This window comes from Drosophila biarmipes, unplaced genomic scaffold, assembly GCF_025231255.1.
Source record: "Drosophila biarmipes strain raj3 unplaced genomic scaffold, RU_DBia_V1.1 ptg000019l, whole genome shotgun sequence".
Taxonomy (NCBI): domain Eukaryota; kingdom Metazoa; phylum Arthropoda; class Insecta; order Diptera; family Drosophilidae; genus Drosophila; species Drosophila biarmipes.
In genome coordinates, this window is record NW_026114537.1 from 906,236 (window position 1) to 933,643 (window position 27,408).

The window sequence follows — 27,408 nt, forward strand, 5'->3', positions numbered from 1 at the left end:
TTTACATCGCTTTTCCTCAAGCTTGGTCCGGGACCTCGGAACTCCTGGCCAACGCTCCTGAAAAAAATAATAAAATGTGTTTTTTTGTATACTTGTATATTTACCTTAAATGTTGTTTTTTTTCTAATGGGTGCGATCACTGCGTAATAGATGATTAAAAACAGCAGCAACCATCTGGATCCTTACTGATGGTTTCATTTCGAATTGGCTTTCGAGGGATATTACAGTTAAGTACTGATTAACTGCCCAAGACGTCGAGTCTACAGACCAAAGCGAAGGGCCTTTGAATCAAAGCAACGAATTGAGATTTGTTGACTGAACTATGTATACGTAACAGTGCTTAAACGATACATTTTTAGATGGGTCTTGCAAAATTGCACGCCATATTTAATACTACGTTACGTTATTCGCAAGTCTATTTTTTTTATTTTTATATTTTGTTTTTAATATTTTACATCGCTTTTCCTCAAGCTTGGTCCGGGACCTCGGAACTCCTGGACAACGCTCCTGAAAAAAATAATAAAATGTATTTTCTTGTATACTTGTATATTTACCTTTTTAAACTGTGAGAAACCCTTTGAAAGATCTCATCAAGTCACTTTCGGGTAAAGGAACCAGAACTTTCTGGGTTATGTTACAAAACCTTTAAAGAATCACAAAAAGGGACGTTCTTTAAACGTGGACCATCACACAACATCTTCATCTTAAGGAAGCATTTACCTAAAAAACGTGTCGCAGCGCACAATTTAAACAGCCGCAGCTTCTCTTTTCATAACTCAAACAGAATGCACCAGGTCTTCTTCTTCTTTTGGTTTCTTTCTAAATGTTCAAACATGAACAGGTTTTATAGATATAAACCGTATTTTTCCCAAGAAGGGTCGAATATCCTAGGCACCTAAGCGATAACATATGTGCGCTATAAAAACCCAAAGATAAGCAGGTATGTCTGCGTGGGTCATTAAATAAGAGTAAAATAGGATTCTCATGTTAGTGTTGAATATTAATAAAGAAATCAGATTGAAATAGTAACTCAACAAATGAAGACGTCCTTATTTCGGGTCGCAATATTCACTAAACATAAAAAAGGACCGGCCGAAGGTTGTCACTCTGAGAGCCGCGGGCAGGCAGATTTTAATACATAGAAAGAAAGGGGAAGTCTCCGAAGGTCTGCCTCTCTTTCTTGACGGACCGCTTTTGTCGGCACTCTTCTACGCTGCTCCTAATTCTATGGTGATGTCGACAGCAGTAAGAGTCTTGGAGAAAAAAAAACCAAAAAAGCTTTTTGCGCTCGGACATGTCTCAGCAAGCGGACGGCGGAACTGAAGGGTGGACAGATTTTTGAAAAGTATTAAATATTCGTAAGGGTGGTACAGTAAGGATAGTAAAATAAGTGTAGTACTGTAAGGACAGTATAGTAGGGATATTACAATATACGTAAGAAGAATTTTTTTGTAACATGTATATAATAAACTATAATATTAAATTTGTTTTTTTTTTCTTTAATTTTTTTATTTACAAAGTAAAGATAGTACAATATACTACCGAAGTGGACCATGTATATAATGAACAATTTTAATTTAATTTGTTATTTTTTGGCCTTTATTCAAAAATTGAATTATAGAATATATCATTTTTTGATGAAAATTAGTTTTTTTTTTTTAAATTACATATAAATTAACTAGGCTCTCACAGACGTTGTACCAACATGCACGGTGCCTTGTTGGAAAGGAAATTAAATTAACTATTTAACTAATTCGATTTGGCGAAGGAAAAGCCGTCAGAAATTCAAGCTTTTTCAATTACGGCTTTTCCTTCGCCAAATCGCAATAGTTAAATAGTAAATTTAATTTTCTTTCCGACGAGGTACCGTGCAAGTTTGTACAACGTCTGTGAGAGCTGTATGAATTAACTAAAGTTTGCATAGAACATGTGTTGGGGGATGTCACGGGTACTCGCTGGCCTTGACAGGGTGACCGTGGAGGAAAGGCCATTATTGAAAAAACTTGAATTTCTCGAAAACTGACAGCTCTTCCTTCGCCATATCGCATTAGTTAAATAGGTAATTTATTTTCCTTTCCAACGAATACGTAGAACGCTCACAAAAGACAATTACGTATTTATACATTTTTGGACGACATATATTGTTTTAAAATTATTCGTGATTGTTTTAATAATGTTTTTTTTTTTTTAATTTTAAAGATTAAGATTATTTGAAGCAAATTCACTAAGACTGAATGGACAAATGGCTTAACTTTGAGAGTTTTCCCTGCAAAGTGTAAATAACCACACTGTAAAAAAGGCGTTTGATTGTTTGTGAGATTATCGACATCATTTAAATACTTAAATATTGTTTTTTTTTCTAATGGGTGCGACCACTGCGTAATAGATGATTAAAAACAGCAGCAACCATCTGGATCCTTACTGACGGTTTCATTTCGAATTGGCTTTCGAGGGATATTACAGTTAAGTACTGACTAACTGCCCAAGACGTCGAGTCTACAGACAAAAGCGAAGGGCCTTTGAATCAAAGCAACGAATTGAGATTTGTTGACCGAACTATGTATACGTAACAGTGCTTAAACGATACATTTTTAGAGGGTCTTGCAAAATTGCACGCCATATTTAATACTACGTTTTCATACATTTTAATGAAGTCTACCGATTTTTAAGGGCAGTTTTAATGCTCGCCTTTTAAAAGACGGTCTTGATAATGAAAGGCACATTCAAGGCCGTAGCTAGCATGGGGCCCGTTCTTATCGACCACTTTTCTGTTCCCTGTTTTTGCACCAATAGGAGGAAGTGAATCTGTTCCTGTTGTAGCGCTCGCGCTACTCGCATCGAACGAAGGAACCTCGCAATCTCTTTCATTTTGGGATGATTCTGGCAGTGGTTGTGGTTCTGTGGTTCCAATGGCGATAGATTGGTACTTGAACAGGTTCCGTATCAAGAGACGATGCAGGCGTGGATGATAACCAATTAACGAATTTCCCGGAAATTTTTTTTGCTTCATTCTCTTTCTTTCGTTTTGCCTCTCTTTTTTTCGGTCCGCTGGGATAGATATGTACGTTTCATCGCGGAAGTTAACAATTATATAATTGTACGCAGAATAATTATACAATTGTCTGATTCTATTGTTTGTCAATAGCACCTCAATTGAGCAGCTGATTCGTCAATACGCGCGGAAATTCAAATGTTCCACACATAGACAACCCTAAGCGTACTTTAAAATTTGACAAAAGACTTCCGTATAGGGGGCCCCAAATTTACTTGTTGCCCCAGGGCCCCCGAGGCTCTAGCTACGGCCCAGGGCACATTTAATATAAAATACGGTATTAGCAAATGATTCCTGATGCAACATGTGGCCAAAGGTAGACAACTGTGATTTCGTTAAGTCCTATTTATTTACGCAAGATTCCTAAGCGTAATTACTAAAATTTAATATGAGGTAGACAGCGTTGACGGAACAAAGGATTGAAAATGTAAGGGTTTGCTAGGAAGATACCATTTAGAATCCAATCAGGAGAGATTGCAGTTGCTTCTAGACGATTCCCTATGTTGGACGGTGGAAATTATGGAGCTAAGTCAAGACCTAATAGTCGTCTGAACCGCAAATTTAGCACAAAAAATTAATGTAGACGGCAGTCAACGCAGTGATGGTGCACCAGGAAGGTGTGAGAAGGCAACTACTATACGAGGTATGTTTAAAAAGTAAGGAGACTTTTCAAATTTCGTAGGCTACGTATTTTTGATTATCGATTTTTTTTTGTTTTGATATGTATGTACAATATTTTAGGTGTATATCATTAATTTTTTGGATTTTTGAGGAGTAAAGGTACTAAGTGTATTCCGTGCTCGGGGATCAATCGAAAGGGACTGCAAAAGTACTACCAACACTTCTTTTGTTTGGTAGATAGATCTACAACCGGTAGGGATAAACACACCAGGTTAATAACCTAGTTGTCAAAGCAAAACGTTATTCTCTAAACTCTAGACGATGTTAAGCAGTATGTTATTGCTAAGAAACAATAGTTTCACCACTTTTGGAAAAACTATCTAGCTTGGTAAAAACCATTATAAATAGCTATATTTTGTAGACCAGTAACTTGTGAACTACTTAAGCTACAGCTACATACATATGTTGTTAAAAAGAAGTGTTTTGTACTGTAGAGTAAACACATCTTTTATTTGTTATTGTAGTTCTTTATTTAAAATATTTATTTAAAATCTAGAACAGCATTAGTGTCGCTACCAACGTCCAATTGTTTTTGCTTTTACATTTTTCCTTAGGTTCTAAGTAAGCCTAAGTCTCGTAGCTGCGCTGTCCACAGTTGGTCGGCAGAGAGACCGTTATATATAGCTTATATGTATTATGTGTATTTAATTATGCTGTCTTTAGTGAAGTTCGGTTGAGCGGCCTGCGTGTGTAACAGAATGCTGGCACTTGCACTTTCTTTAAGCGCGCCGATCGACTCATATTTCTGCCACTTAGGTTTTTGACCGGGTACAGTATCATCTCTATATCAATATATGTGCATAATACAGTACGTCTTTTAACATAATTCCTTTAAATACCACCGTTTAAAATGTATAGACAAAAGATTTTTCTTTCAGATTTTGTTAGGCTTTTATATCTGATTACTCAAAAATTACTCTAGCGATTGACATACAAAAAATTGTTGTAGAAGTTACGCTTTAAAGTTATTCATCAACAAAATTTTTCAACATTTACTAGTTCAAAACATCTAACACTACCTGAGCATTGAAATTTTTTAAGGTCCTGAAATCATTTAAATTATTAAATCCAGTTCCGCATAAAAACTGTAACTTTAACAATCGTTGGAAATTATATGGATTATATGATTTATGGTTAAAACAAAAACTTCTGATATTCAGCAAAAAAAGCTTTTAACAAAATAAAAAAAAATTACGCTCGCATAAATACAAGTTCGGATATAAACTTTTATGACGAAAATGTATTATACGATCAGCTAAATAAATACACTTTCTACATTTTCGGAACGCTTCATTATTTCAAACAACTAAGCAAATATTAGCTTTCAATCAAATCGAGCAATATAAGATTTTCTTCCGCAAATAAGCTTACCACATGATTATCAACTGCGCTTTTTTTAATAGCGTTGCCAACCACTTAAAATTTTACAATGGCTCTCGCTTCTTCTGTAGAGTGTCTCAGCAAAGGGGATTTGTTGTTTCAGATTTCAGTGTAAGCCATATACCAACCCCAACAACATTTAGACCGTAATACCAGCACATCTACTACTACTAAGGACAGGTGCGTTGCCACACGGACCCGAAACGCATCAGCATGGTATTTGTTACATCGCTCCATTGCATTAATTAATAACTTAAAAACAAAGCAATACTAAAAGGTACAATACAATTTAAAGGAAATAAAAATAAATATGGGCATGGTTCCGCCTTTTTTTGAAAGAAAAAAATGTAATGGTATTCTTATCCCCAATTTTTAGGAAAAATCGCAATTTTTCTTTTATTACCATTATAATTCTTTAAAAATACTAAAATCCTTTATATCTACGTTAAGTAAGTGAAATGATGTTGTAAAATATTTTTAAAATAATTAATATTTAATAACAAAGAACATTGCATACTGTTTTTTTAAGCTAACTTTGGAAGTGAAACTTACCAGACAAAAATACGGGAAATATACAGTATTGGGTAGAAGTCTTAAAAGCCAAAATTTAAAAAAAAAGTGCGCAAAAGTTTACTTTTATACTAACTGAGCCTAATGAGAATTATATGCTCTGAAAGATAAAAAAGGTTTTAGAGGTGGATCGAGCTGGACTCACTTTGTTGCTATATTTAAAAATAAAAATTAATTAAATATTTCGTTTTTTTTTAGGTTAGAACTTACACATGATTATACAAGCACCACAATCGATAAATACAAATCAAGGACAAATACACAAGTTTCAAGCCTCTCTGATTAAATGGCATTTCAAAAACGGCAGTCCTTTACTTAGTTATACACTTTTTAACCATTTTAACGTTATAGAATAATTAGTGATTTACTAGAGCTGCCAACTCGTTGAAGTAAAAACAGACTTTAACAGACTGATAACTTAACAGTGGTGCAATCAGTTAAACTTTTCTGTTAGTAACATTGGAGATTGATGTTATCTTAATCCATTCTGATAGTCAAAATCAATTTCAAACCACTTTTAAAAAATGGGTTTTTGCCAAAAAAAAGTGGTAGAATTTCCCATAGTGCATTGTATAAAAAGCAACCAACAATTTATTGGTATATATTTAGTATTTTTCTTTAAGTAAGAACAAAAGAATACCAGTTTTTTATTGTTAATAAATAATAAATCTGTCCTACAACTTATTGGTATATATTTGGTATTTTTCATTCAGATCTTTATAGAAAAGCAAAAAAATACCGTGACTCCACTGATTTTAAATAATAAACAAATAGAATCCGCTGTTCCACGACTTATTGGTATTATTAGATGTTTAAATGAAGGCGAAATAATACTATTACCCTATCGGGGACTATAATACATATTTGATAGTTTTGGTACGTCGTCTCCTCGTTCCACCGTTCCAGAAGTGGGACAGGTTTCCTTTTTTAGACATAAACAAAACCGAGTATACTTTGACCAATTTCAATTTTTTGGCATGTTTGTTGAATGTGATAACAACAAGTTTCCTATTCCACCTAAAGTAATCCCAGGCATATCCGTAGATTCACACAAGGATGACCGTCCTCGGTAATCTGGATTCACACAAGGATGACCGTCCTCGGTAATCTGGAATCTATCGACGACCTGCACCGCTCGTTTTCTCCTCAACACTCTGTGGTGTAGAACAGAGCACCTAATGAAGATACTGGTCTTCCTCCTCCTTTAACCCTCGGAAAATCTCCAAGATTTGAACTTCCAGCACCGCTGGTTTCCTGCTCAACACTCTGTGGTGAAGGATAGAGAAGCTAATGAAGATGTTGATTTCCATGTCAATAGCGAACCAATGTTGGTGACTCCAGCCGATTCTGCCTCCTTCTTTAGCCCTTAGAAAACCTTCAAGTTTTGGTAGTTCATTCTTTGGAGAAGTGGCATACTTAGCACATGATTGTGGCCGGTGATTTTTGGCAAGAGGGATGCCGCCAGTCCCGGTGTTTTTTATAGATTCACTTTGATTCAAATACTTACAGCCGTTGATAAAAGCTATTCGCTCGAAAGTAATAAGATGTGTTCCGTTGGTAGTTATGCCGACCCGATCTGGACACTCGTTGATTCCGTCGACTACCAGTACGATGGGGCTAAAATGACTGGCCTGCGTTTCGCATTGTGCTGTACCTTCCGCATGTAGGCCTCAAGAGCAAGTATCGTTACGTAACGACGCGTAAGTTTTTAATACGCGTTCAGTGACTGCTAAGACATCATTGGTGCATTCGGCTACTACGTTGTCCTGCAATTGCAGAGTGGTGAGTTGTTATAATACGAAGAAGATTGTGACCTTTTTACATGTCATTTTAGTTTAAGGGTGTGCAATCAATAGGCTTATGATAAGGACCTATGTGGGGTGATCTACTAATACAGGCTTCAAATCTAATTGTATAAATGGCCGACTGTATAATTTTGGCTTCAGCAAGTGTGACTGGGAGCATAAAATTTTGAACCTCGGATATTAATACTCTATTTCTGATCAAAAGATCGTCTTATAAGTGTAAAGTGTTAACTATGTTGTATTGTTTTGCTTTAATAATTTTATGAACTGAATCAGTGAGTTTGTTGATTTTATCCTGCGTTTGCATATTGATAATTGACTGTTATTTGAATCTGTTAGTCGTAACTTAAACATTTTAAGCATTTCAAGGTCAGTTGCGTCAGGAGTACCCGCCACTACTTTATGTGCGGTACCAAAAAGTCTAAGCTGTCCATCTATAGTTAAAGTCTAACAGGAACATTTAAGATTTGCCGGCTTAACAAATCTACGGAGTCAATATCGCCTCTGATATGACTGTGCATGAAAATAGTCACAAGCATAATTTTACGATTTATTAAAGAAGGCAAATTAATCAATATTAATATACTGGAGTAAGAAGGCAACTTGACTTTTTGATTCCAGTTCAAGCCACGTAAGGCATAGAGAAGATATTGTTTCTGTACAGACTCTATATAGTCAATGTATACTTTATATTGTGGACTCCAAGCCGAAGATTAGTATTTTAAATTGGGACGAACAAGCGAGGTAAATATTTATTTAGCTATTTATTTATATTCGTTTTGAAACAATTGCAAATTGCCCCTAAACACCTACACTAGCTATAGCTACCTTAGGCTATGAGGATATTAATTTACATATTTTCGGGAAAAGAGTATTTATTTATAATTGGTATGGTGATTTAGATCTTATTGTATAGGCGTATGACCTTCGTGAAATCATTGGTGCGGGATATATTGGTGGACTATTGGGATAGGGCGTCAGGTGACTTTACGGAGAGCGTGTTGCTTCTTGGGCTGGACAATCTAGGGGGAAGTGCCGCACGTTTTTTCGCGTGCCGCAGTGTTCACACTCATGGGCTCATGGGCTTATCTAGTATGTCTAAAACGTTTTGTTTTCGGGTGAGATGGTGTAATCTTTGTTTGATAATTTCTTTGGGTTGAAATATTTGTAGTGTTCAGATGTATTTTGCAAATCCGTTTGTTTTTTAAAGGCGCTTTTTATGAAGTGTCTGTGAAGTTATAGTTGCATTCAATAATATGTGAATTTGTGAGTTTTCTTTTGTTGCTAGGTCTGGTGTATCGTTACCAAGAATATTGTTGTGGCCTAGAATCCACAGTAATATTATTTGTGGTTGGTGGCGGTTGAGGATGTCTCGGATGCAAATGGTATAGAAGGATTGGTTGTTGGTGTTGGTAACTGAAGTTACAGCAGACAGGGAGTCAGAGCAAATAACTACTTGTTTTTGTTGTTGTACTGCATAATTACACGCAGCTTAGATAACTGCCACCTCTGCTTTGTAGATCGAACTGAGTGTCGGTAGAATAGCTGTTTGAATAGCTGTAGATGAATTCGTAGTTATGGAAATCTTCCTTGAGGTATAGAAATTTTTATTGAAACACAATTGACGGAATAGTTGCATTTGTTGTGTGATGTAGGAAAAGGTTTAGCGTGTCTTTTGAGAAAAACCATGGTGTCTTTTGTTTCAGTTGTTTTATAGGGGGCGTAAAGCTTCCGTTATCTTGGAAAGATTTTCGTAAGACTGATTGGAGTCTAGGTGTTTTATTTTTTATTTTATTTATTGCAAACATAGAAAAGATGAATACACATTATTTACGAAAACTGACTGCCCACGATTGCACAAATAAGAAGAAATTAGTTGCACTGATGCTCGCGAGAAATTAGATAGACGTTTTAGTTTAATACAAATAATTTCGTGACTTACCGTGTCAAAAGCTTTGCTATAATCTAATAGAGTCAAAAATGTTACGTTGTTAGTATAAATTTTTACCCTGATGTCTTCTACTATTTTAATCATAGCTGTTGTACAGCTTCTGCCAACACGGAACCCTGATTGTTTATCAGTTAGAATGTTGTTAGCTTTTAAATAATTCGTCATCTGATCAGCCATAAGTCGTTTGAAGACTTTTGACAGATATGGTAGGATTTGCGGATTTTGGATTGGTATTATTTTAGCTTATTTCAAAGAGACGGGAAATATTGATTGTGTCAAGGCAGAATTATATATAAAAGTTATTAGATAGTCAGCTTTAGCTACAGCAGGTACTTTATAGTCTAATTAGGATTGGCATCACATCGGGTGGTGTTGGATTTACCAATGCCTAGTTTCTTAATATCAGCTAATTTCTGCTGACTTTTTGTTGCCCTAGTAAATCTGTTAAAGGAATATTTACGTTTCTCTTGATTTATTAATTGTAAATTTTTTTTTGCCCTGCGTGCTGGCTTTTCTTATATCGCTTCCATTTTTAAAATGCAGTATCCCGTTTGTCAATAAGTACCTTAATTGCTAAATTAAACCATGGATTTTCAGGAGGCTTGGTCATTTTTGTCACTAATGGTACTGATCGGTTGTATAAGTATTATATTATCATGTGGGACAGTCGATTGAGAATTAATATTTGTATAGTCATAAAAAGAGTCCCAGTCACATAAATCACAGTCGGTACTTAGCAAGGCGTAGTCAATATTTTTAAAGTCCCTATAAAGTATATATAAGTTTGCATTAATATTATAAATTAAATAAATTAGATCGTGTTTTGAAAACATTGGCATTAAAAGTTGACTATACATGGAAATTTTATCATAGTCAGCTATTAAAATTAAGTCAAGTAGTGTATCACAGTGGTTTGAAAAATGTGTAGGTACTGATGAGTTTACTAAATTTAAGTCAATAGATTCAATGTCGTCCGATAATTTATTTTCCCTTAGGATATTGCTGTTGAAATCCCCAGATAGGATAACGTCCGAATAAGAGGTAGACATAGTGGATAATTACAATTAAATTTTGGTAGTCAATAAATCGGTGTGGTCTATAAATGCAGCCTATCAAAGTTTTTAATGAGTATAAAGTATTTGTGATCTGAACAAATATCCATTCAACGGAACTATCACTCGAATGTTTACTGACGAACTTTGCATTTAGACGTTTACTTACATAGTATATGGCTACTCCTCCTCCACTCAAAGCATCGTATAGCTGATCGCACTCGGCGTGCATACATTGTTATCCATCGTGTTCGTTTACATTTTTTTTACTTTTTGAAGGATGGTTTGAATTGGGGTATTTCCTGCAAACAGCAATGCTTTGCACATCTTTGCTGCATTCATTTCAAACTTAGATCTATCGGCATCGATTGGGCTTCAAAGATGAGGTTGTTGATGAGAGACATGCAAAATGCTCCAAACTCCAGCCTTAAGGCTGAATGGTAATTGGCTTTAAGTTTTTTTTATACATGAAACAGGGTGATTTCCGTAGAATGGGAGGCAATAGTTAAGTTTTGACATTATAAGGGCATTTGTAAGGTAAATAAAAGTTATTGTGTCGCAATTATATCTCTGGTTCGCCAACCATTTTAAGTTGTTAAGCCGTTTGGAGATTTGGACCGTCAGTAAGTATCTCCTTGTTATTATTAAACCAAGAACCTTTAATTGGTAGCTTGAGTTAAAAGGTTAAGTGGTAAAGTTGATCCTGAAATTGCAGTTGGTTTTCCTACATATGTGTAAGTGCTTGCATTTAGAGATAGACAGTTTCGCGCCAGAATAATTAAACCAATTAAGAATGTCAGTTAAAAGTGGATTAATGTTTGCGTTGGTGGTCCTGTCGTTGAACTGTCTTACAATAGTAAAATCGTCGGCGTAGGAAAAGAAGTTGAACTCCTTGTGAATAGCAATCGTGCGGCACAATTTATTGTACGCGATAAGGAAAAGTATAATTAAAAGCGGTGATCCTTGTGGTATGCCATTGTGAAAAGGCTTGCTTTCTTAAAATATGTTATTTATTTTTATGTTTATTCTTCTATTGCTGAGAAAGTTGATAACATATCTAAGAATATTATAAACTATTCGCCATCTGATCAGTTCATTTACTTTCTTATAGATTCCGATTTCGTCGTAGGCTTTTTCGAAGTCCAAGCTTTTACTTTGAATATGATATTCTGTCGCTCTAAAGAATTCTATATAACTGATGTTGTCGTCTATCATCAATGTTTCAATTTTGTCGTCGGCTGCTTGTTCTGACCAGTAGTTTGCAAAGGTTTGAGCGATTTCCGAATTGCCAGTTATGTTTCGGGATGGATCATTAGGGGAGGAAATGTAGTGAATGTCATGTTTCAGTTTCCTGCCACAAAAAGTATTAATGTTCGACCACATTCTGGCAGTCGTAGAGTTTGGGTTTATTTCTGATGTACAATTTTGTAGTGCTTTTTTTTATTCTTTTAAATGTCTTTTAAAAAGGGACTTGGTTTTCTATAGTGTATCTTCGAGGTTTCTACTCCAGGATGGGGACTGTTTTCTTTTTCTAAAAGTTGGGATTTGGTTGTGTAATAGAGATGTTTGCGCTTTGTCTTATAATTTTAATTATATTATCTGCTTTTTGGCTTACACCTTTGCTACTTGTTGTTAGACTGCGGTATTTTTCCGTGAGGCCAGTTAAGACTGGCCACTCCTATGCGTCTAGTCTAATTCTTGGCTGTCCATAACTTTCATTTTCCATTACATTCTCAAAGAAAGATAAGTGTATGGGAAAATTGTCGCTTTCAAAGAGGTCTTCGTCTGTTTTCCACTTTAAGTCGGCCACCAGATTTGGTGTACTAATAGTGAGATCAACGTGCGTCAGCGAATAATGTGTTGAAAATTGGGTAGGAGATCCGTCGTTAAGAGTGAATAGGTTTGATTCTGGTATATATTTGAATATAGTATTTCTTTTTCTATTGTTTGCGGTCGACGATGCTGATTGATGCCAACTGTTAAAGTCTCTCGTTATTATAGTGTTCCCGTTAGGGTTTCCAAACATATGAAGGCTGAACATTTTTTTCAGGAGGGATATAGGTTGTGATCAGGCGTATTTTCATTTTGGAATTTAGGACTATGCCTATTGTGGACTAGCATTGCTACTCGACCATGTATAGGGATGTTGTGGAGGGAGTGGATGTGTGTTTCTTGGAGGCAAATTACTTTAGGCATGTAGGATTTTGGAATAAGTTGTAAATGTATATAGTTGTTCATGCAGCTATTGTATTTCCATTGAATTATAAGCAGGGTCATATCTAGGAGTTAGCGATCTTTTAACTTAAGAACTACAACTAGTGTTTTAGATTCTTTGTGTTAATGCTGGATTTTTCGTTTTTGTCTATGGCCTTGAGGGATTTAGAAACTACTGATTTTTTCTTATTCTGGCTTCCTAGCTTACGGTCTGATTCTGGAACGATTTTCTTGGTGATCTTTTGGATGTAGGCATCAAATTGGTCAATCTCCATGTATTCGTCGCCACTTTCAAATTCGGTTACGGGCTGGCGGAGAGTCGCTGTCGTAGATGTAGAGGGTTCCAATTCGTCTCTTAAAATGTCAACGAAGTTCGACGTTGGTGTTGGGATTTTTGGTTTGTGTAGTTTTCAATATTTTGTTCTTGAGTTTTTTGGTTAGCAGTAATCTTTGCATATGATGTCGGCTTGTGGAAATGACTGGAATGGTATATTTTTATGGCTTCCTTGAAATCGACTTTTTCAGTTACTTTAATTGCCGTAATTTTCTTCTGTTTAAGAAAGGCTGGGCAAGATTTATCTAACGGGCTGTGGTTGTGTTCATCGTTTACATAGTTTCTACAGTTCATGCAGAATTTGTTGTTAGAGCATTCCTCTTTGTCGGTGGTATGTTCAATGGGAACATCATTTTGGGCTTTTGCATGCTCTCGTTATGTGTCCCAGTCTGTGACAGTTCCGGCATTTAAGGGGCAAGGGGATGTAGGGTCGCACTCTCGTAGCCAATTTTTAAAGTGGGTGGAAGGTTCGTTGTTGAGAAAGTGAACCGGTTTCAGTAAGTTTATTATCGATGAACTTCAGGATTTTTTCAAGTTTTGTAACTTTTTGTGTTGAAAGCTCTCATAGAATTTCATCTTCTTGGATGCCTCTGAAGTCATTTGAGTAAACTACTCCTTGGGTGGAGTTAAGACTGTTGTGTTCGGATACAGTTACCGGAAAATCATGGAATGAATTTAAATTTAATAATCGCCCCTTTGTTCTAACTAGCAGTGTTCTAGCTCGAGTTTTTTGGCAAGAAATTACTTCGCTTCTGCATGTGAAATCTATCACTTTTTTTTATTACAAACTGTGACATTTTTTCAAAACTGTTTTAATCGGATCTAGTAATAACAATAAACTTCGGCTCATAGAAAGATGTCTAGTTGCACTGTGCGCGGTTGCTTAAGTCCAGCGGTCTAATCATTGCAGCTACTTCGGGCTGGCTGCGGCCCTCCGTGGTCTGATGTTGAAGTAACGGAATCAGTGCAGAAATTGTTTTTGAATTTTTTGGATTTTGTTTTGATTTTTTTGAAAAAGAATTTGAGTTTTGCGATTACTTGCTCTGCTATGGCAAACGTACGTGTCCGGGAGCTCTTGAATGAGCTGTCGCCACCGCTCGTCGAGTCGATCTGGCAATGGGTCGTCCCAATCTAATGATGCGGGGGGCTCATCCTAGCGCTCGATACGAAAACTCCAAACTTCCTTTAACAGGATTTTCGCAGCGATGATCACTGGTGCCAGGTATCCCAACGGATCGAATAAGCGTGCTACTGTGGATAGTATAGAACGTTTGGTGAATATAGGATTGAGAGAAGACTTAAGATTAAAACCAAAACCATCTTTGTTTGGATGCCAATACAACCCTAAAGTTTTATTGGAGTCCTTATTGTCTGTCTAAAAAATGCTACTGTTAGAGAGATCTGTAGTTCGGATGCTTTCTAAGATATCTGGATGGCTGGATGCCCACTTCTTAAGCTCCATGCCTGCTGATTGCAGAGCTGCGATGAGATCATTGCGAATTTTTAGAGCTCCGTCGATGGTCTTGTGTCCTGTTTGAACATCGTCCACATAGATTTCTTTTTTAAGGACATGCTCGGTCAGAGGATAGCGTTCGCGCTAGTCGGATGCAATCTGATGTATGACTCGAATCACCGTGAAGGGTGCCGAGGCAGTGCCAAACGTTACTGTAGTCAAAAAATATTCCTTGATGAGTCCCTTTTCGTCACGCCAGAAAATTCGCTGATACTGGGCATCTTCTTCATGCATATCTATGCAGCGATACATTTTCGTTATATCGGCCACGAAGACATACCGATGGAGACGCCAGTTGAGTATAACTCCTCCAAAATCGTTTTGTAGGGCGGGACCCGTGCATAAAATATCATTCAAAGACCTCCCGTTAGACGTTTTGCACGAAGCGTCGTATACGACGCGCATCTTTGTAGTTAAACTGTCGTCTTTGATCACAGCATGATGTGGGACGGTGCACGCAGAGATTGAGAGTTGCCGTTCAGCGTTGATCCTAGTGTGTTCTTCCTCACTACCTTTTACCTCCTTTGTCTGCTTGAGATCAAAGTACTCCTGAATAGTAGTATGTCATACTGTTGACTGAAATCTGGCCGATGATTAAGTTTCCTTTCCAGGGCGTGGAAACGGTTTAATGCGATTTGTCTTGACCAGCCGATCACAACGTTTTTAAAGGCAAACGAACCAGATATTTCCCATTCGGCTGACGGATATGAGTTTGTTGAAAATGGTCTTCACACCATCTTTCCTCTGCGTTGAGTTGTCTTGTTGTGGAGACCTGATCCAATTCGAAAAACCTCTCTACCATGTTGTTTAGGGTTGCAAAATTACAACGGATGGAGATTCATGTCGTCTGGGCTGCTTCAGCTGGTCCAAAAACTATCCAGCCCAGCTGTGTGTTTTGTGCGATTGGTTCTGCAACCGTCCCTTTGCGTGTGTCCGGAAGCATTAATTGCGGGATAATGTCGACACCGATAAGTAGGTCAATGCGACCCGACTTGATGAAATTAGGATCTGCAAGGGATAACCCTTGGAGATGTTTACAGGACTTAATGTTTACATTTTGTTTTGTTAAATGACCTGTTAGTGACCGAAGGATAAGGGCTGAGGATACGTAGGTGTTAAAATCCGATCCTGAACATGAGATTATGGTGAAGTCGGTGCTGTGCCTGCACTGATTATGCGACGTATTACCAATTCCCGTGATCTCAGCTCGAACAGGATGCCGTTTGAGTCTAAGCGCTTGAACGATGTTTTCCGTGATGAGGGTGCCTTCCGAGCCATGGTCGATGAGAGCTCGAACTAAAGCTGACTGCCCAGTGGAGTTATTTACGATCCGAACCAGTGCAGTAGCAAGAAGGGTCGTTGAGTTCAGATGGGAGGCAACTGCGCTGAAGAGTTGCGTTGATGGTGTATTTTGTACCGCGTCTGTTCTCCGACCAGAGTCTGAAGTATGCTGTCTGGATACTCCAGGAGTCAATGAAGGACTTTGTTGAGCATTCGGGAAATGTAACGAAGTGTGGTGCCGTTGACCACATCGCGAGCAGTTTCGGTTGCAGCTGCATTGACTGAGAGAATGGGAAGCACTAAGGCAATTGATGCATGCCTTCGAGCGGTCGACTATAACCTTCCGCGCGAAACAATCCTTGGCAAGAAAGTCCGGGCACCGTCTTAGAACGTGATTCTCTTGGCAGAGCGAGCACCTGATGGATCCAGACTCAAGAGTACTGTGGAAGCTGTGTCCCCTAACAGTGGAGTTTCCCGATGGTCTGGTTGTCTGGCGATAGTTGGTCAATTGTATAGATGATCTAACTGGAATGGCTGGTTTCCTACTCTCAATTAGGTCGATGCTGACCAATCGATTGTGCAGAAACACCTCCAGCTTTGTGAAGGTGGGGATTTCCACGTTGTTGCCCAGGGAATGTTCCCAGGCCTGTGTTGTGCTGATAGGCAGCTTTGTGAGTAAGTGATGTACCAACCAATGATCACAGGGATCAATGGCAATGTGTCGGAATTCACTTATACATACATTTTCCAAGTTTAACAAATTCTCCTTGGACAGTGGCTCGATTCCGTACAGTGCATTCATATTGTACATGAACTGCAGTCGAAGGTTGTTGTATCGTTTTACCACAAGGTTCCATGCCACTGCATAGTTGGCTTCTGTTAATGCCATATGGTTTATATCCTGGTCTCGTCCGCTCGGTAATGCTTGCTTCAAGAAATGAAATTTTTGAATGTTTGAAAGAGATTGATTTTCATGTATTAGCTGCGTACAGCTGTCATAAAAAGATAGCCAATCTGCGAAATTTACTGAAAAGTGGGGTACGGGCAATTTGGGCAGCTGAATTGTGGAAACAGGAATGGGCACAAGGGTGTTGTTTATGGATTGATCACCTCATACCTGCATTGGGACCGGAAACTTGGTTTCGTATTCATCGGCGAAAGAACAATAAATGTGGCTGTATGGTTGCTCAAAATTGTCTTCAACAGCATCCACAAAATATGGATGCGATCGTGGACATTGCTGTAAAATGAGCGCTTGATGATTTGTGTAAAATTGTTTCGAAAGCTCGTTGAGCTTGTTGAGGCGAAACTCATAGTAGGATTTAGTTTTCTTTATTTGACCGTCCTTCTTAGCATTTTTAATTAGTTGGGTCAACCTGGAAGATAAGTCCATCTGCATTGCGTACATGTCTGCAAAAGGTTCGACCGCAGTCAAAGGTGCCGAGCTCTGTTGTGCCAAATCACTACCATTACTTTTATTTTTACCCATTTTAATGTTTTCCTATTGCGCTCTGCTTTAAAAAACCACGCACAAATACTTTCACAAACACTCTCACCTTTTTTAGTCGTTCCGCTCGTGTTGCGATCAAACTTTGAAGGGGACGGCAAACTTCACGAGACTAGTGTGTCGCATGAGATGGCATGAGATGGTTGAATCCGCTATTGTCCTCGACTTCTTGATTCCTCCGTTATTCGAGGCTCCGTTATGGGATGTACGTGGCAAAGGTTGCGTAACTTTGCTGGTTTAAATTAATAGTAGATTTGCACACAAGTAAGCACAAAGATTGAAGTATGTTTACAAATATTGAAAGCTGATGCAGTTCTGAGTGTATGTTCCCCTCACGGGCCACCAAAATGTTGTGACGATTCGCACCCGATCGTCAAAGTTGAGCAGAAGTCTACTCTGGGGGTCTTTCACACACTTTGTAATAAAAACTCGGAAATATGTTGAACTTCACCAGTTGTATTCATTTGTATACTTTCAATCTTTGACTTAATGCTAATTTTGATTTACAAATTATGAAATATAAAAGCTCGGTTTTAAACGCGACCAGCTTCTCCTTATGTCTTCTTCGTCGTGTCGTGCTGCTCACATTGGCAGCAGAAATCTAACATTCGCTGTTAATCTGCTGTTGTCCACTGCTTCTCAGAGTCGCCAGAAAACAGCTGTCCAGCTTCTCCTAATCGACAGAAACACCCGTTCAGTAAGTCTAATCTGCACGGAGTCAAAACGTCGACTTAGCGAGGTAAATAATAATTTTTTAGTGTATGGATCATCAAATTATTTCGAATAGCCCTTTATAAACCCAAGAACACTCGTAGCTTTATTTACAGTAGAGGTTATGCGGAAGTCAAATTTATGTTTTGGACCCAAGAGAACACCCAAATCATTAACTGAGTGTGTTTGGTCCAGAGACATGTTTTGAAGAGCGTAAATCATTAACGTTGGCGTACCCCTATAGAAAGTCGTACTTGAGACAGTTTAAATTTAAAAGATTGTAATGACACCATTCCTGGAATCTATTACCATCTGCTTGCTAGTAAAAATCAGACTCTATATTAATATGAGATATACCAAATCTTACATCACAAACAGCAAAGGGCCTAAGTGACTGAGGCATTTCAGATGTCACGTAGGTCATTTTTTTTTTTTAAATATAACCTTCTTAGATCCAAGATTCAAGTAACCTGAAATCCAATTCAAAAGATTATTCGTAAACCCGAGCTGATCTCATTTGATAGAAAGAAGAGAGTCGCTTACAGGCCTTAAGCTTTAAAAGCTTTACCGAAATCTAAATTTACACTAGTTCAAATACATGGAATAGCAATGACATAGCAAAGTACATCAAAATTAATAGGAGGCCATATATCGTGAAAAATCGGATGCCTTTTTACTTTTGTAGCTCATTGGTAAAGCAGGGTGGCCTGTCTTACCTTGTATAAAAATTATTAGGAGCGCATTTATTAAAAAGGAGTTTGTAGCTCTTTCAATATGCAATTACATTAATTTGTTTAATTTTATTGGAAAACCATATTCTTAAATTTATTACAGCCACAATAACGAAAGCATCTAGTTTTAGTCAGAGGAAGTAAAAAAGAGAGGTCATCGACGCAACTTGGGATAATATCGGTCTTCAGACGGATACAAAAAAATACCAGATCTAATTGTCTGTTTAGTGAATTTTTTGTATAATGCTTACTTGCTGTAATGATAATTCTTACAGACCGTTAATGAAATCATGGAGAAATAAAGGTTAAAGGACAGGTGAGTCAGTGGAAGGTGACCATGAAATGTCAGGGATGAAAAGTTGGAAAGTTGAGATATAACATTTTTTTTTATTATTATTATCAAGTCTGATTCATGTGTAATATTATAATATTTTACATAAATAGAAAAAGATTACAAAGAAATTTTAACACCAACCAGAACACAACCAAAACTTTAGAGTCTGATATCTCAGATTTCACCCAAGTCTCAGAAAAAGGCCAGAATGTCTTCTGAAAAAGCAAAGGAGTCAGTATAAAGCTTAGCATAGGCCAAAAATAAACTGCACAGTTTTTTGGCTTAGGTACATCCATGGAAGGACAATTATTAGATATCCGTGTGTTGGAGACACTAATTCGTCATTAAGCCAAAAACTTTTATAATTTAGTAAATTAATACATTAGGAGGATCAGATATTTTAAATGAAGATAAATTGAAGAAATTTAAACTCTTCCACTGTGATGTTTTGAGATGGGAGTTCATGGTGTATGAGTTGCAGAACATCTGCAGATTGGGGTTTTGGAGATTAAACGAGGCACAAATAAGTGCTTCCTATAAGGAACAACCGAGATTCTATTTCTTTCTCCACCAACAATATGAAAATCATTTGTCTGATTATCAAGGGAACACTAGGGTGGTCCAAAAAATGAAAACTAGTTCTCACCACTTTAAATGGTAGATAATGGTCTGCCAAAAATGTAATCAAAAATTGATAAAAAAGTATGTTGAAATTTAGACCTTGCAAATTGTCCTTAAAATTAGCTTTAAAATTACTTATACAACATGTGTTTCAGCAGAAATTTTTTCGAAAAAAAACCGATTTTTCACCCCAATTTTGTCAACTTTTTACACTTAGTCAATATTAGTTAAAAAAAATTGACAAATCCGAAATGTTTTTGGTTGGGCATCTAAAATCCGAATTTGACACAACGGACTTACCATACTAGAGATCCATAATATTTAGAGTCCTCTACTTCCTTAACTTCTTTGGAAGCTTTCAACTAGCTCTCTGCAAATTCATCTCTCATCCTGGTTCATCCAAGCTGATTATAAAAGAAATCTGGAAATAGTCAATTTTTTTTGCGTTCAAATAAATTTTAGGGATCAGCACAGAACGCACCGTAAACCAAGACGACGATAATAAAAAATAACGTTTGGGAGGTAAGGAAATACTCTAGCCCAATTTATCCACCAATCTCTCAATCTCGCATCTGCGACCCGTCCCGCGAATCTGTTTGGTTCATCGAATCAAGTAGGTTTGGAAGCGACGACTTTCCTATCATCAAAACACAATTTCACTCTACTTCTACGCCTACCTTCTTACCTAGTCAAACATGATGTCATTCCCAAAACATTAAATAGAAATAAACGAAATCGAAAGATTAATCCGTCGTGCACAGAGCGTTGCAATCCCCCTACAACTTGGTTTACCAATCAAACCACACACTTGAAAAAAAATCGACCGTTTTTGTTGCTAAATCTCTTATATGAGAGATTTTGTTAATTACAGGGATAAAAATACAAATTGCCCTTTTTAAGGGAAAAGGGTAGTTAGAATTTGACTAATCAGCCGAACTTCAAGTAGTTTGGAACTCAGCAACTTCAGAATCCGTCGATGCCTCCATTGATTTAAGACGTGCCGATGAAGGCAATGCTGAGGAATTATGGCATTAACAAAGTTGTAAAACTCTTTCGGATCGTTTTAAAATTCGAATTTACATCGATTTAGGTACATAGAATAGCAATGACTGTTGAGGACATTAAAATCTGTTCGAGCCACCATATATTTGGAAAAATCTGCTGATCTACCCGATTTTTTATACTTTTTATAAGTGTTAGATTAAGGGTTTTTAAGACTTTGAAGCGCATTGGTAAACCAAGGAGGTCTGTTTAAGTTTGAAAGAAACCCATCAGGTACGCATTCATAAAAAACGTATTTAAGACTGTATAGAAAAGTTCAGTGGCACTTTCAATGTCTGTACAATTGTACAAGTCTGACCAATTATAATGAGAAATCATATCGTTAAGTTTATTATAGTGACATTTACGAAAACATCTAATTTTAGTTGGAGAAACTAAAGGAGAGAGGGTATCAGAGCAGGGGAGGCAATTGTCACTTCCATAGTTGGATGATATCGGTCTTCAGGCACAACAAGAGCGTCAATTCTACATGCTGTGATTTCAGACGGGACTGAAACAAACATAAGATCTAATTGTCTACTTAAGGCATTTTTTATAAAGCTTACTTGCTGTAACGATAATGCTTAGAGGCCATCCACAAAATCATGGACGGATAACGGAATAGCGACAAATGAGTCAGAAGGAGGAGACCAAGAAATATCAGGTAGATTAAAGTCACCTAAAACAATGAAAAGGTCTCTGTTAGAAGGAAGGGATAGAACAGATTTTATTGCAGACAGATGGTGCTCATAAATTACTATGTCAGAGCCAGGTGGAATATAGGAACATGTAACAAAAACAGATAAGATTGCAAAGAAACTTTCACACTTAGAAATTCAATTTCATTTGGGATATTAATGAGAATTCTTTATTCGGTTTATTTGGAACAAATTCTTTAATTACTAAATCATCATTAAGCCAAAAGCTTTCAGAAAGTAAAACTTTAAAAATATCGGGCGGAGCAAATATTTTAAAAGACGATATCCTACGAGCGTATGAAATTGGATGGGAATTTTTCATTTTTCGGATGGGTATTTTTCATGTATAAATTCCAAATCATTCTCAGATGTGGTATCTGGGGTGAATCTAGAAACAAATAATTGCTTCCTTTGTGGAACAACTGAACCCGTTTACTGGGAGATCTATTTAAAATTACTAGCGCAATTGTTAGGATAATCTTTGTAAATAAATACACACAGAACACTCGCACAAAATCACTAAAAAAGACTAAAACTCGGAGCACAAAAGTAAACACAGCTGTTCACAACCGACGCTAAATCGAAAAAGACAAGTATAAAAATGTTAAACCCCTTCATTAAAATTAATAATACTAAAATATCACTTACCTTTATATTATTAATTGTAAGCATTATATATTTGTTTTTTTCTACTTATTATAAAATACAAAAATGCTTTATTATTTGCAACCAAAAATCAACGGCCAGAAGCAGAAAAATCCATTAACCAAGAAATTTTTTTAACAGAATTAAGAGATCAATTAAATGAAATACTTTTTGCGTTCCAAGCAGCCGCCAAATTGCATCGTTCATCATAATTGAATTTCACAATGTGATGCGACAGTTTCATCTTAAGCTTTTTATCTAAACATAAATTGAAGTTCTAAAAGTTCAAAAAGAAAAGCTTCTGGCCGAGGTTCGTTGGATTTTTATTTAAGGGAACGTTCTCTTTGTTTTGGATCAAAAAATCGATTTTTTTTGCAAAAGTTGAAACCCAAATATCCTTAGAATATGTGTGTGAAAGGATTTTTCTATACGATGAAGAGTTTGTGAATGAGAGCGTCTCGAATACACCTGTGTCACGCGCGCAGTCATACTTTTAAAAAACTTTAAACGCGTTTTTCTCGAAACCATGTTTTTCAAAAAAATTCCGCGTCCACAGCTTCATTCTGTGAACCGATTTGCTTCATATAAAATTTTTATGAAAGTATATGCTTCTTTATTGGGCACTAAGCTACTCCGGATATAAACAATAATTTATTTATAACTTTTCTACGTGGTTTAACTGAAAAAAAATGTACGAAAATCGAACTTTAAAATTCGAACGTTCATTACGCGGTCAGTTTATGGCCGCAATTTGATGCCACTAGGTTAGTGCCTCACAAAAGTATATTAACTTTAACTAATGATAACAATTTTCTATTTCAGTTGACTAAAAGAGGCTGCAGGCTCGGAATTTTGGACGATGTTTGCCGCGCGGAGGCACACGAATGCAGCCATTTTGCAGCCGCCATTTTGAATTTCACCATCAAATAAATTTAAAAAAAATCTTTAATATTAAACGAATTCAAAAAGCAAAACCCGAAGTTCGTACGCCTTTTCATTATCCCACAAAAAATTGACGAACTTTGCCTTCATTACGACCAAAACAAAGAGAACGTTCCCTTAAGATGGAAGAAGGCAGTCTTATTTAGACCCGAGCCGAGAAAGTAATGTAAGTTCTAACTGGTCAAAAGCAGTGCAGCTTATTGGAGCTCTGGATGAGGATAGCTTTAATCGCACACAATGGTGTTTGGATAGCGGAGAAGCATGCCGAGACGGATTTCTGCACGCGGAGGTAAAAGGAGTAGTCAAGCCAAAGACAGATCGATACACAATTGTACTAAACGAAGTTCTATTTGTTCCTACGATGAAGGGAAACTTTATGTCCGTAAGTCAAACCGTTTCTAAAGGCAATTTGGTGCACTTTAACGAAAAGCGCGCAAAGATTATTCAGAACGGGGAGTCTATATAGCAAGTAAACAAAAAAGGGAATCTATATTCATTTGAAGAAAAGTCCAATCAGTGTTTAGCTGTTTCCAATGCCGATGGTATTTTATGGCGCATGTGATATGGCCTCTTTAATTATCGCAGTCTGAAGAAGAAAATGGTTCGTGGAATTAAAGGTGGTATTTGACCACAAAACACCTCCTGTAAAACATGCATGTTGAGCAAAGAAACCGGACAACCGTTCCCACATAAATCTGAAAGCCGAGCCAGTGAAGTATTGGAACTAGTTCATACATCTGTATCTGTATGAGTTCCTTTTAGTACAAGATCACTGAGTGAAAATTGATATTTTCACACGTACATCGATGACAAGTCTAGCTTCTAGAGTGTTTACAAAGCGACAACGAAAAGGAATTTGTCAACGCAACCTTTGACAATTTTTCTCAAAGCGAATGGGATCTGGCGGCAGTTGACAATTCAATGCAGTTGATAATCCCGTGCAGCGCACAACAAAACGCCGTGGCGGAGAGGGCTAACCGTACGTTAGTGGAAATGGCCCGATGCTTGCTGACGCAGTCTGGACTGGTGGAGTCTCTATCGGGAGAAGCTATATACACAGCCGTGTATCTAGACATGACTCCAATGAAAGCATGGAACGGAACCATCAATCACTTGAAAGTTTGTGGTTCCTTGCATTGGATAGGGCCACACACTAAGTAAATTCAAGCAAAAAGGAAAGGATCAAAGGGTATAGGCTCTACGGCCCTAGCACTGGACCAGTTATCGGAAAGAGAGATGTACCTTTCGACGAGCAAGTTGATAGCATGTGTTTCAAACGTCAAACTGGAGGCTGAGAGGGACAACTGCAGCAACGATGTAGGCTCAGATCGCAAACTCACCCCCGGGTCGCACGGACACGGCAGGTCGGCATAAAAAATGATCACAGCAGAAGACGAGAACAGCGCATAGGATGAGGACAACGCCCAGGACGGAAAACGGTCCTGGCAGACTTAAAGTAATTCGGGTGGGAAAACCTGGGCGCCCGCGAACGCAATTCAATGTTTTAGGAACAGCAATAAACAGCGACGTATTTAATCCGCTAAGCTACCAAGAATCAATAAGATGTCCTGATTCTGAATTATGGTTGAAAGCGATGACTCGAGAGTACGAAGCTCTTATGAACAACCATACTTGGCAGACAGCAAATCTTCCCAAGACAGAACGCACTATAGGCTGCAAACGAGTTTTTACTGTGAAGAGGGAGGCCAATGGCCAAGTGCAGTGATATATAGCACGGCTAGTAGCCAAGGGTTGCTCACAGCAGTATGGAATTAATTACTCGGAGACTTTTTAACTTGACTGTCGAATGGAGATCATTCGTTTCATACTTGCCCTGGTTGCACAGTTAAAACTATATTTGGACCAGATAATTGTCTGTACGGCTTATCTAAATATTCAATTTAACAGACACTGTTTACATGAAACAGGCATGCGGATTCTGGACAAAGATCACGCGGACGGCGTGCTTTTGCTAAAGAAGGCAATTTATGGCCTTAAACAGTCTGGAAGAGAGTGGAACTTTAAACTGGATGCATTGGTTTTAACCGATGTGAAAACGAGCCATGTCTATACATGAATTCAAGTGGACCGCATCTTGCACTTATTCTGTATTCTCATAAGCATTAAAAGCAAGATACTTTGCAGGGTTCCATATCACTTGCAGAAATTTCAAGCTGAAAGAAAGCCATTCACAGGACACCTATTCTAATTATGATTTTTAAAATCTGCTGTATTGAATGACCAGACACTTCTAATTCATTTCTATTTCCCTAAATTTGTTTCTTTCTTTTTTTGTCTTCTTTTTTCTCTTTTTCTCATTCTCCTCTTTAACTAATCGACGTATGTGCCTGTTCCTGATCGTGGCTAAATATCACATATATGGTGGAACTCACCTGTTAACGACACTTTAGATTACAAATGAACTAAAATGTTTACAAAATTTGGCACAAACGTTGGGTGAGAGATGGTAATGGCGTTGAGTAGTGATGGCAGTCCGTTACGATTAACATTGCGCCTACCGATATCAAATAATCAATTGCAATAAAAACATTTTGCTTATAATGTTTTTGTTTATTTATATTTATATATAATTAGGCTATTTTATATTTATTTTAAATTTTTAAGCATCAATAAAATCAGCTTGTTATAGAATGGATGAAAACTTTTTGCTGCTGACCCACCGCTATTGTAAATATTGCTGCAGCCTATGATTAAGTTCAAATAATATATAACAAAAATATCTATTTTTTATTATTTTATTTTATCCTTTTTATCTAATAATTATCTATTAATTTTTTTAAAATTATTTTATTATTTTAACAAGTGTATTAGTTTTAAAAAAAATTATATACGATTATTTAACGATTTTTATAATTCATATACTCGTATGAGTGTTAACCCTACCATAACTCTTTTGCACAAGTGCAAGTTTGTAAAAGATAAAGAAGTCACTAATTGACCCATAAGTTACCATTTGGTAGTCGATGCCTTTTCTAGCCCGAAAGGTCCAACTAGCCCTGGAGGAGGATGTAACCTAAACCTATAAAACAAAATAACTTTTTTAACAAGGACGCAATTCAGTGTTTTGTGGTAAACACATACAGGCTGGCTCCGATATTCATTTCACCTTTGCGTTTAAATGGTTATTATTTATGATGATTTTTTATTGAGCAACTAAGAGCAATGGAAATGGGCTTGGCACCCTTGTGAAAAAGAGTATACAAGAATCTCAGCCAATACATGCCAAATAGAAAATTTCTAGGCTTTGTAGTTTTAGAGATGTCAGAGTTTTAGTGTCTAGTTTCGAATTTAAAATCCCCTGGCTTTTTTCGTTTTCAAAACAGAAAAAATTTGGTTTTGAGCAAACCGAAGCACCAATTATTGTGTTATGAAAAGCAAACGAAAAAGTGTGAAAGTAAAAATACTTTTATAATAATTTTACAACAATAAAACTAAATAATTTACAAGAGAAATACCTTTTTTATTTATTGGTTTTATTATTTATTGGTTTTTATTTATTGGTTTTATAGTTTCCGAGATCTTAGCGTTCATACGGACGGACAGACAAACAGACATGGCTAGATCGACTCGGCTAGTGATTCTGATCACGAATATATGTACCTTATGGGGACATAGAAACTTCTTTCTTCTAGTGTACCTTATTAGTCTACGAGCAATGTGCACAATAACTAGCTTAAATTATTTGACTTGCGAAGTTTAAATTGAAAATTCACCTTACTATTTGCCCATAGTAATATATTTTCTAGATCAAGTCCGAATAAACGCAGAAACTATTACGCCTAGAATGCTGAGTTTAAGCATGCAAATTCATGGGTGCCTTGTTCACTTTCACACTCTTAAACCCACATTTTTTAAACGTCCTTAAGAACAAGCGACCATTAAAATGAGAGAGATATATTTTGTTTACTGAAACTATACATATTATTATATTCAACGTTAGATTAGCCTCGTGCGTTTTAGGTAAGATATAAGGAGATTGTAAATAAATTTATATTGTGCCAAGGATGGTATGATGCTGTCCCGCTGATGCCGAAGCTGGCCTACCACACGAGATATGTCTAGGTCCTGTAGAGTTAAAAAGTATATTTAACAAATTTATAGTTATATCCATTTTTCAATGCACCTCGTTATGATCCAGAGTGTAGAGCAAGAGATCCGCAGTCAGGGTCACTCCCGAACGACCTCCTCCCTCCAGGCAATGTAAGAGAACCGGTGGGTTTGTGTTGTGCCCCGGCGGAACTTCTTGCGTCGAAGCGAGTCTTACAGAGCTCAGCTCTTCAAGAAAGTTGAGAAAGTGATTTACGTCGCTAGGACAATGCCGATG

General features: G+C 37.1%; 2 protein-coding genes and 1 long non-coding RNA gene across 6 annotated transcripts in view; 2 read left to right on the forward strand and 1 right to left on the reverse strand.

The window, feature by feature from the left end:
• The window catches only part of LOC108032944 (tyrosine-protein phosphatase non-receptor type 21), a 152,037-nt gene extending 128,971 nt beyond the window's left edge, over positions 1-23,066 (forward strand). Inside the window, exon 6 of the mRNA XM_044091587.2 lies at positions 22,944-23,066. Within this exon, the coding sequence (XP_043947522.1) occupies positions 22,944-23,051 (108 nt within the window). The 3' untranslated portion in view covers positions 23,052-23,066. The remainder of the gene's footprint in view (positions 1-22,943) is intronic.
• Positions 1-27,395, reverse strand: LOC122818125 (uncharacterized). Of its 4 annotated transcripts, XR_007765563.1 has the most exons (6): positions 27,208-27,395; positions 25,457-27,149; positions 20,038-20,158; positions 7,191-7,449; positions 105-507; positions 1-57 (listed from the first exon to the last, which is right to left on the reverse strand). It is a non-coding gene; the product is annotated as an uncharacterized LOC122818125 (long non-coding RNA). The 4 variants fall into 4 exon arrangements; XR_006367589.2 differs by having other exon boundaries at positions 32-507; XR_007765564.1 differs by lacking the exon at positions 7,191-7,449 and having other exon boundaries at positions 33-507.
• LOC108024892 (uncharacterized) overlaps positions 1-27,408 on the forward strand; it is a 219,850-nt gene that overhangs the window by 43,471 nt on the left and 148,971 nt on the right. The gene's annotated exons all lie outside the window — the stretch shown is intronic.